Source organism: Apis cerana, linkage group LG6 (genome assembly GCF_029169275.1).
Source record: "Apis cerana isolate GH-2021 linkage group LG6, AcerK_1.0, whole genome shotgun sequence".
Taxonomy (NCBI): Eukaryota; Metazoa; Arthropoda; class Insecta; order Hymenoptera; family Apidae; genus Apis; species Apis cerana.
The window spans coordinates 11,461,282-11,473,238 of NC_083857.1; the positions used below are offsets into that span (position 1 = coordinate 11,461,282).

Here is an 11,957-nt window from a genome sequence, read left to right on the forward strand (position 1 = left end):
TCGAGTTGAATTACGATGGATCAAAAATCATCGGGCCAAACAATGATCTCCATTAATCGGATACTCTCCGTATCGATGCCTTCCCCCATTCATCGTTAATACATGATATCTGCATTAAACCGCGACCAACCGTTTTAAATCTTATCGATCGTGCGCAAACGACGTGAAATTGATCTTTGTGATCAATGCTTTGCGATATAATTATCCATCGTTATACATATTTAATCCTACTTGTCCGTTTAATTTTATTTCCAATTTGTCATAACTAAATACGTATTCGTAATTTTCCACGTTTAAAAATAAGAGATTTCCCTGAGAGCAGAAACGTATTATATCGATATTAATCGTTGCAACGAAATTCAAAAATGGCCGTGCACATCGAAGAACGACGTTCGAATGTGCACGCAGAAAGGGGAAAGACACGTATAAATATCGCAAAAACTCGCGATCCTTGTTTGTGCCGCCCACGTGTCGACAAAATAAGCCAACCCGTAATTTTCTCTCCATAATTTTCCGTTTAAAAAACGGAGAACAGGGCCAACAATTCAAAACTACTGGTGTAAAAATACTTGAAAGAAGAAATTTATTTGGAGTCCCATTAGGTGTTGGCCGCGACGTGCAATTAAGTCTCAAGGGAAGACCGGTCACTCAATGGTAGATTAAAGTCCCTTGCTCGATTCGAACGCCCGCCACACGGCTAATTACCCGGTAGCTGTATTCAAGGCGAAGCTCGTTGGATCGCTTTATGATCCGATAGCTTGCGATCCGAGGAGAGGAGTTTGGGAAAGCAACGCGAAGTCCTTCGAGCAGTTTCTTCTTTCGACGGACGATTAACGGAAAGGAGGAAGGTTGGTTTCCCGTATAATTAACAGCCTTAAGGAAGATGCACAACCGGTTAATCGATCGGATCGAACGAGCGTCGATTTCGCCGAAAGCAATTTAAACGTAAAGCGAACGTAATTCGATGTCGTATCGTTTGACCGTTTATGTTTCTAGTTTAATAGATCTTCATTCGGCGGAAAAAGAAAGAAAGATCGAAAACGCGCGTATATATATATATATATAAAATATATATATACACACACACACGTCGAAAATCAATTGCAATTGCGCGTCGTTTCGTTCTTCGCTACGTTTCTTTTTTATCGTGTCGAGGAATGGAACGTGTTCTCTGGACGTTATCTGATACCTTTTTTTAAAGATCGAGAAACGTTACGTTCGTCTAAATTTCTGGTCGTTAAGATAAAAGTTATAGTAGTGTAGGTAGGAATACGTGCGATCGAAGTTAATGATCGGTGTGGTGGCATTTATTCCTGTCCTTATTCCATATTTATAAAAATATGCTCGCGTGTAACGAAGAGTTTGTCTTGTTCGTGGATCGGATTTCTAGATTTTTCTTTTTTTTTTTTTTTACTTGGAGTACTCGAAGTGGTGTACATTGCGACGGAATATCTCACTCGTGTGTTCGAAAGGTTAAAAAATCTTGCAACATTTATTTCTATTCCGATTCATTTTTGCATGAATTTTAATTGTATGCATTTTTTTTAGTATTAATTATTTATACAAAAATCAAATCGATATCTGTTCTATTTTATTCGATTCTTTCCAATCTTCTCGATTATTTCGGTGAACGGAATATCTATAATTTGTTAATATGTTTATAACTTGGAAATTTAACGAGCACACGAAAGTAGACGGAGCATCTATTATTCTTTGGATTGATTTAATCGTCGGAGACCGTTTATCAAGGGCGACGTTCGAAAGTGTGGGTTGGCTGTCACCCTTTCCACTCTATCCTTCTCGTGCGAAATACACCCTTCCCTATTCTGGGGAGGCTGAGACACGATTAGGCTACTTATAGCTAGTTTGTCAACACGATCGCTCCGCACCGCCACTCCAATCCTTGTTGTGATCGTACATTTTACTGGGAATGAAGAATTTATCGGTTGACGCTTTTAAACTATTATTCGGGAAAAATTGGAAAAAGTTTTTAATACAATAGAAAGATGTATATTTCATTGTGAATGTTAAAAATGTTTCAAAACGTGAATATTTTTTAAGAAATTATTTTATTTTATTTGGTCTTTTTTTGCAAATATCGTCTTGCTTCTTCTTGAAATGGAATATCGAATTTCCTATTAACTCTCCTATCGTGCTCCTCGTGGTATACTCAATTTTATTTTCAGATTAATGTAATCTTCTTGTATTGAACTTTACCGATATCAAATTTCTTGATCTCGTTTACTCTGAAAAATATAACACGGGAAAATATAAAAATTTTAATTAAAAGTTTCGACTTACTTTATGGAAAAATTACACAATATATAAACTTTTGCTACAATAAGAAATAAGAAAATAAAATTCTTTAATCCCGATAAGAAAGCGAAACTTTGGTAAAATTATCTTCTCGAACAACTTTAAATAATTGGTATAATTTTATCGACAAATAATTCTTTTCATATATATAAAATGATCGAAGAAATATCTCACGAATACGATTCAGAATAATTATAGAGTAATTATAATATTTCACGAGTTCAAATTCAGAATTATAATACGTGGCAATACGTAGTTCTGTTTGAGAGATGTTTGTGCGAATACTATATTGCAAAGCGTGAAAACGCTCATCTCGGCCATGCAATATTCCAACTGTCATCGCATTCGAAGGTTCGCGCGCGAGATAAAGCGACGCACAATGCGTTCGACGAGGCGCGAAGACGATTGTTCCAGCTCGTGGCAGGATTGGAAGGAGGTCATAACTTCTGTTTAATTATCAAGCCAGACAGAGGCGAGAGCACAGTTACTAGAAATATTGAAAATTCGGCCAAGCGGATCGACGCGTCGATGAAAGGCTTCGACAAAGCTTCGATGCGAACTAGTTGAAAAAGTTGTCGTGTTAAAATACGTATCGAGTCCATAAATATTCTCCTCTTAATTGAATAACTTCTTAATTTAAAAGACGATTAACTCAAACTCAAAATCGTGAATTATAGAATAATTAAATATACTTGATATATTGTTTTGCATTATTCACGTGAAAAGAAATTCAACTTCCCCATCGAATTCCTTTTTTATTTCATCTCGATATCTCGCCGAGATATAAAGTTTCCATAATGCATAAGACTACGATACGATACTTAAATGAATCTAACGCTTGTCCGAAGTTTGAGATAGGTTTAAAAATTACCATTTTCTTTGCGCGATGATATCTCGGGAACCGGAAGTCGTATCGGGATAAATAAAAAAGGGTTTCGAAGAGCAAGATTCCGCCTTTCCAACGATCGTTCACCCGGAAATTACTATCCTCAAAGTTACAGCGATTCAAATTTTTCCTGATTTTAATAACTTTCACTCGAGCTTTAAGACGATGGACAGATATTTTTTATTAGAGAAAAATAATTGTAGAAATGTGCGCACATGTACAAGGATTTTTCGCGATTTTTCAGTTGTCGTGATATGTCTCTTTCATGAAAGATCTTCTTCCATGTGAAAGGTGGCTCATGGTTTGTGAAAGATTTGGTTGTGGAAGTCGATCGTTCCGTGAAGGACAAGAGAGAGGGATATATGGTACTTATGTGGAAACGAGTATTGTTATTATGGTGAATAATCGTGTCGAAGCGAGGTTTACAAGGCCGTAAAGACTTGAGGGATTGTGTACAATTACTGGGACGATGAACATGAAGATCGATCGCGGTGACTGGAGTAATGGGTTGCGGTATATGTCGATTAACGATATCATTCTCGGTTTGGTTTACCGATGTTGACTCGATATTATCTCTGTGAGTGATTTACTCGATCAAGACTCGATTCTAAATGCTCTGTTTACTATATATACGTACACACAAACTAATTTAAATATTCAAACCAAGTACGTTTGATTGTACGTTTCCTTTTTCTGCAATTTGCATATTTTTTTTTCTTTTCCGTTTCGTAAATCAATTTCGTCTTATTTTACTCCACGATTTTACTCACGAAATCTTTTAATTCCTTCTTCGACTCTAAATTACTTTTATGTAATTATTTCAACCAAGGTGATCCACTCACTAGCTGTATATCGTTCACGTTCTTCCTCGCATTACTTTTTATTCTCCCTTCTTTCGTCCTTTAATCATCATCGCAATTACGGATTACCACCTCGAGGCTACACGTGTAAGAGTTAATAAATCAATCATCCTCCCAACCCGTGGATGAATCGTCGACGAATTCATCCATCCCGAAAATTCCAAGATCCTTTCACCCCTTGTTCCTCTATCCCGTTGTTCATGAATGAAACATCATTTCATTGAATGATAGCCAGCAACTTCGATTCGATAAGGGCTGCCAGAATGCAACTTCCTATCGGCGGCTGCTTAACACCTGCCAGTCGCGCCAACTCGTCGATAGCAATCGTTAATCGAGTAACGTGTCTGGAAAGGTCGCGTCGAATACAGAACTCCTCGACGATTGGCGTGGCGTGGGAACGTGGAACTGGATCTTTGGCAGCGATATTACCTTGCCACCGCCTTGAGAGGAGAGATTGTTGTCGAGAAGAGTTGCCGCGACACTCGTGCATCAACATTTATTTGATAGATTTATATATATAAATTCCGAAATATAAAATATATATATATATTTCTTCCGTTGCTGTTGAAAATATTGTGTAAAAATTCCCGTTAAAAAATTTTAACCTTTTTTCTCAACAATTCCGCACGAATGAAAACTTTTATATTTTATGAAGCTTTACGTATAAAGAAAGAAAATTTGTCGTTTTTTTTTCTTCTCTCTACCGTCTCTCTAACGAATAGAAATAATTTCGTTATTTAATCCCACTTTCAAACTCGGACTAAAATATAGTTGGATGTGCGATCGCTAATTTGAGATAAAAAAATCCAACCAATCTAACGAGTAAGTATATCGTTCCACGCTTTATAAGATTACACTATAAAGAGCTTAAGAATCTATTCGATATTTTTAACGTGTCTTAGAGTCACCATTCGAGCGCGGAGGGTTAAATTTGGATTTGCATATTTATCTCGAAAACCAACCGTGAGAACAAGTCGCGCACAAGTGCCACTCCTCTACCATCCTCGTCTTGCCGGAAAGCAGACACGATTTCCATGCGCCATCCTCGAAACGAGCGATAATCGGGCGAAAAACACAAACAGGGGGATTTTTGATAAAAAGCAGCCACAGCTTTGGAGAGAAAATTTTTTATGAAGAGCATTTACGCGAGATCCACGGCGAAGTTGGTGATACACCGGCGCAGACAGATGGCGAAATAATGGGTTTTCCGGCCGGGTGGCCGGCCGAGACCCCGCCTCGAGGCTCGCCAGATAAAAGCCGCTTCGGCGCCGCTTTGATAAAAACCGCCACCCGCGTGTGATTATTAAATACCAGGAAACGCGACCACTTCTTCGGAGGCGAAAGGAAAAATAAGCGCTGCCGTCTCTTGGAAGCAGGAAGGAACGGGTATTTCGTGTCGATCGCTCTTCTTTGAATTGAAATTGTATTTAAACAGATTATATATATTTTATATCGTCGACGAAAACGTTGACTCGAACAATATGATCGTTTTATCATGGGGAAAATTTGACATCTCATTTCCCTTTTTGTGTATATGTATATATATACGAGTCCAATGCACATTTGTTTTCGATGAATAAATATCTTTCGCATATCGTTACAAGTTATTCGAGATCCAAATGTTCAATAAGCATTCGTGAGAAAAGGATTATAGGTATAAAAGAAAGAAGAAAAAAAGGAAAAGGTTGTATTAAGAAACAAGATCCCCGGAGACTGCACGTCGAAGCGAGTCGCATCCATCTCTTGGAACACATCGTGCCACTCACGAAAAGTATCAACGAAAGCGTTGTCGCGTTAATCTGACGTGAGCGTGATCGTTCGCATACAACTAGGTGTACAGGCGTTCACCTGTTAATCGGATTTATCTCGAGTCATGTACGCGTGGCTCTCGCGAAATGGTGTTCTTTTTTTTTCTTTTTTCACGAAGAGAAATTTATTCCACTCTCCACCGAAACCTCGTCGTTCCGTTAACGATCCCCGGAATAAAATACGGATCTTAACATCGTTCTCGTTCGTTCTTCGATCCGTGTGCCTCTGATTGAATGCATTTCGAACGCTTTCGGAGTATTTGTCTTTAAATTGCCCTTTCGTTTTTTCATCTATATTCATATATAAGGAATGGAGAGAAGATCTCGATTATCGAAGAAACGAAATCGATCGAAGGTAAAAGCATGCGCGTGTGCGTGTGTTATATATTTTTTGATTGGAAAAGATGTAATGGATCTCGCTCACCTTCTTTCCGCTCGTAGATCAATGTCGCGATTCACGCTCGATTTAACTAACACGATCGTTAACCACAATATCTATCCTATCTCCGCCACTTTTTATTTCCTTTTCCCTCGTCGAACATTTCTCCATCATTCTCACGGAAATCCAGTAGTTACCATTCTCCGGATAGGCACGATTTCCAACTTAACTTCACACATGGATCAAAGGTCATCATCCTTTCGAACGAATCCAACGAATCGTCGCTATCGATATTTTCATTCTATGGAATGGAAAAATTTCGCGTAACAAGTCGATAATCCATAAATTGTTTCTTAGATTTCAACTCGATCTAGGTTAAAAATAATTCGCGTAATAAGTCAAATCTACGTGTCCATTTATACAGGCAAACGACCCAAATCGAATTTACGAATACCATTGCATTGTAGATGCATTCTCGTCGAAATCCGGCTCGAAGGAAAATCTAAACGGACTTTTAATCCACAAATCTAGGTATAAATAATCTGCAAGCCCTCGTCTAAAACCTTGGCTGGCGAATATTTTTACAGCAGGAAGGGGCGAAAGGTTATCCACTTATCGTCGTTTCTACGATTTCGAGTTGCTTCTCTCCGGGCTGGCTCTGATGTATCGGGACCGGTTGCACGCGTCTCCGGTTTTCTTCTTCCCCAGAAACGTGACGCGAAAATTTATTTCTCCAGTTGACGCCCCGCGGGACCTGTCTCCCCGTTTTTCGACGCCCTGCTAAAAGCATTGTCCGTCTCATCGGAACCGTCTTATCGCTCCTCCCCGATCCCACGTCTACGAATTGCTACACGCCAACGTCGTTTGATAAATAGTCGTTTGATAAATAAACCCAGTGGATCAACTTCTCTTGCGGAGAAGTTGTCTCTTGGAGACCGTCCATGAAGCGTTTGTCGTCCTGCTGTTTAATTTGATACGTGGCGTTTCGCAGGAATTTTTGTATCGGGACAAGTCGAGAGAGGGTAGAGTTAAAAGAGTCTTAAAAGTATAAAACCATCTCGCGCAATTCCTGTAATAACGTTATTATCACAAATTGATCCTTTTATTAGAAACGAAACCTAACCACTGGCAATTCGTCGAGTTGAAATTATCGGAAGCGTAAATTTCACAATTTCGAATTTCGTGATTTTCAATTTTCCAGACAGAGGCAACGTGTATAATAACGAGTATCAACCGTGTATTTTGCCGGCGTGCTAACTCAACCACGCCCTCTATCCGCACCACCTTTAACGCGTTCCCCTCCCCCTCGTGTGAACATTTCGTATCGACGGCACGTACGGTGCCTGTTTGACGAATCGAAATGAACGGCGCGAAATGTTCGTTCCCGGTACAACCCATTCCCATGAGCAGGTGTGGAAAACGGGCGAGCAAGGTTGTCTCGAAAGGTTGGTTCAAGGTTGGTTGGCCGTTCCAGGGAACGAAACACTGGCAGTGGCGCCAACCTGGCGGCGCTCGCTGCTCCACGCTCTCCTCTCTTGCACCGTGGAAATCGCGAGAACAAACTAAAAATATCGCATCGTCCGTTTGATTTTTATCTCGAAACAACTCGTATCGTGGTCTGTTTGTGGGCTCGTTTCCTCCGTGGAACGCCACGTGAACATCTCTGCGGGAGTTTAGCATGCTCGTTTCGCGAGTGTGCATAAAGCGTTATATATCCACGTATCCCATAGAGTATTTTTTTTTTGTTTCTCGTCGAATCGAAGATCGAGAAGTGTTTAGAAAGCGAGGTAAATTTTACAAATTCGTTTCTCAAATTTATATTCTTCGCCTCGAGAATGGCTACGCTTTTGCGAGGTATTAGCAATGCGGATGACGTAAATGTATGCGTCATGGATGGTTGAGAATACTATGTGTATATATGTGTATATATATTTAACTTTTCTTTTGCATATACAAGTGTTGTCTTATGTATGAACGGCCATCTTGGTTTTCCTTCCATTTTACAACCTCGTCGTCGAGTATCGATATCTATCACACATTGATTCTTAATGAATTAATGAATTATTTTAATGTGGAAAGAAGTACGAAAGAAAATGAAAATCATTCAATTCCTCGAGGACACAAGAGACAAAAAAGTTCTACACGAATGAAAGTGCAACGATTTAATCGTTCTCTCGATTCAAATATATATATATATACACGTAACAAAGAAATTAAAACTTTTCATCGCTCGCGTTTTCAAACGTTCCATCGAAGTGGAGTGTGTACACGGCTTAAACGGTGTCAGCGCGCGGCAAAACGTTGTTTATCGCAGTAACTGTATCGATGATCTCGTCGATTTTACACAGAGAGAGGGAGAGAGAGAAAGAAACAGAGAGGAGCAAGAAACTTGAAAATGTCCGGCGATAATTAGCCGGTTTGTCTCGGACGTTTTTCCTCTAAGACTAGGCTAAACGCACCGTTAGCAGCTACGATTTTTACGTTCCATCGTGGAAAATGTCGGTTAAAAGCCTGTTGGGAAGTTGAGCGAAGAAACAAGAGAGAAAAAAGTTCGGTGGCGGCGTCTCTCGAAAGCATAAGTTGATAAGATTGCGCTCTTTGAAGCGTTCTAAGAAAACTATATCTCATAGCTAGTTATATTCCGCGATCGTGAATTAAACGGTCGCTCTTCGTGGCTGACTGAGGATGAAATAAATGGCTCGTGTTAATTGAAACGGGGGTGTGTCTCGAAGGATAAATCGAAATTTACGAAGCGTGGAAAAATTCACAAATTTTTGAAAACTAAATTTCCTTACTCGAAGAAATCTGGCGAAATTAGAGAGAAGAGCATAAAAAGTTTGAGAATATTTCTGGAAATTTAAAATTTTTAAAATCAGAAAGATGGAAACTCGGAGAAAATTTAAGAACTTTGTACCTCGAGTCTTACGTAGAAAAGTTTTTCGTTTAATCAAAAATTCCCAAAAATTCCACGAATGAAGATAACCACTGACACGGGAATCTACTTCACTTGTTTATCCTCTATTCGAAATAGAACGAATCTGGCTGTTTTTTCCTCGGTCGATGCGTCGATACCGCATTTCCCATCCTCGTCGAAAGCGTCGATCGATGGAATTCACGTTGCTGGATACCTCGACGAGAAGATCGGGGGGCTGGCGATCGATAGGCTGGAACCGCTCGAAGATAGGCAAAATCGCGTCGCGCGTTATCGGATCCAACGTTTTGCATCGTTTATTAATCCTGACTGCCGCAACTATCACGGTTGAAATATTCACCATTCGCCTGGCTGGATTCTGGAACCACTTGTACAAACGTTTGTGCTATGACGCTTCATTGGGATCCACCGACTCAAACTTTAAACTACGTTCGTGGCGTACGAATTTTTTAATTATCCTATTCCTTGTTTCACGATTATTGAAAATGAGCGAAAATGTTTTCGACGAAATTAAATTATTACAATTTATTTTTGATATAGAAATGTAATTATATATACTTACTTTCGTGACATTATTTATAATTACAATCATTTATATGTAAAATAGGTGGTTAGATATTACTGAACGATTGTTCCAATTAAAAAGTTTCGACGATGAGAAATTCTGAGAAATTCGTTCGAAAGAAAGAAATGATATTTCACAAATCTAAACGAATTTAAAATAATTGTATCGTTGCTCTTATCTTTATCAAATAATAAAAAAAAACAATAATAATTGAAATACGAATGAGATTGTTCATCTCGTAATCGTACAATCGTTTGTTTTGATATTGCAGCAAATTTTTCTCCATCCGTAGCTGATGATCGTTCAAAATTAAACATTATTTTCCGCGCGTTTAACAATTTTACGATACGAATTTTCCGGTCAATGTCAATTATCCTTCGACTATTGAATTCGTAAATCCGTGTCGCGCCATAAATTTTCGAAAAATCATCGTCCAGTTACATCCAACCCCTATAAATTCATCGAATAACACGATAGATCGATAATCGTGTCAACGATCTGCACGAACATTAATCAAACTCGTATTAATCTTATCTAATTCTGAATTTTTACCACGAATTACGAAATATTTAATATTTTCGATAAAATTCTCACAAAACAATTTTGACAGTCTCGAATTAAATGATCTATGAAGTTAAAGAGTTGCGGATAATCGTTTCCAAATATTAAATTAGTTAAATGTGAAATATAGATACCTTCAATATTAATTAGAATCTTATTGCAAGTGATTACGAGTGATCAGGATATGAATTGTCTCAAAATTTTATTATTTGTGTGATTAAGAAATATTTTTCTAATTTTCCAAATCCTTTAAATGCAATTGAATATTATCCTATTATCCTAAGTATTTGTCAAAAAATAAATCAAAACTCATTTAGAGGGAAAAAGGAATAGAAAGATGGAACTCTGATTCTGACACCATACGAATTCGATACTAAACAATTACGTATACACGTAAGAATAACATTTGTATAAAATTTACATTTCGTGCATCGAGTCGAACCTGTCAATCCTGGAATCTCAGACGTCATCCCTTTCCCTTAACCCTCACGGTTAAACCGCTCCACTCGTCACGCTCGATCGGGCGTAATCCGGTGGCTGTCGTCAAGGATAAGCCTGCCTTAACGTAACGACTTCGTTCCCCTTTCTGGAAAATCATGGTGAAGCGATCTTCACCCCTCCGTATAAACCCATCATCCCACTGTGCCCTCATACGCGTACGTGTTGCAGGTCCGGCCACTTGGACAAGGACGGGAAGGACGAGAAGCCACGTAGCCACGGTGGTTCTCTCGCCCGATCGGGGAAACGACGGATCTCACTCGCGGAAATCGGTGACGATGAGCTAGCGACACGACGATGAGGAGGATGAAGCAGCGAGCGCTGCTCGCCTGGCCATGGTTGTGGCTGTGGCTGCTCGCGGCCACGGCGGGTTCCCCGTCTTCCGACGCTTCCCCGTCGACCACGCTCTCGTCGTCGTCGGCGGCGGCGAGCACAGGCCCCGTGACGAGGTCGTTCTCGCCCACCATCCCCACGTCCACCTCCGCCTCCTCCTCGTACGCGAGCGAGGGGACGAACAACCACGACCAACAACAGCCAGCGTACCCCCGACAACCTGACAACGAGTTCCGTTTCACCCTTCCGCTCTACAACGTGTCGATACCCGAGAACTCGATCGGCAAGACGTACGTGGTCCCTTACGTGGACGAGAGGATGGGTATAAAGCTCCCGTCACCGGACGCCAACCTCGACATCCGTTTCCGCATAATGAGCGGTGACCGCGACCGATTCTTCAAGGCCGAGGAGCGGACCGTCGGTGATTTTTGCTTCCTATTGATTCGGACTCGTACGGGTAACGTGGACGTGTTGAACCGGGAGAGGAAGGATCATTACGTGCTCGAGGTGCGCGCCACCTTGAACAAGAACGACGGGAGAAATCTGGTTACGATACTCGAGGCGGACACCACCGTAGTTGTCACGATCTTGGACACGAACGACCTGAACCCCCTCTTCTACCCGACCGAGTACGAGGCCACCATCACGGAGGACACGCCTATGCATCGAAGCATACTCAGGGTAATCGCCGAGGACGCCGATCTCGGCAGGAACGGGGAGATTTATTACAGCTTCGCCGAGGAAACGGATCAGTTCGCCGTTCACCCGGTCAGCGGGGTAATAACGCTCACCAGGCCGCTCAGGTAGGTCTCCTCGCGA

At 40.5% G+C, this 11,957-nt stretch overlaps 1 protein-coding gene across 2 annotated transcripts in view; it reads left to right on the forward strand.

Moving 5' to 3' along the window:
* LOC107994067 (fat-like cadherin-related tumor suppressor homolog) overlaps positions 1-11,957 on the forward strand; it is a 466,334-nt gene that overhangs the window by 136,937 nt on the left and 317,440 nt on the right. For both annotated transcript variants that reach the window (XM_062076345.1, XM_062076347.1), the window contains one exon: positions 10,977-11,941. In XM_062076345.1, coding sequence (XP_061932329.1) covers positions 11,103-11,941 — 839 coding nt within the window. In that variant the 5' untranslated portion in view covers positions 10,977-11,102. The remainder of the gene's footprint in view (positions 1-10,976; positions 11,942-11,957) is intronic.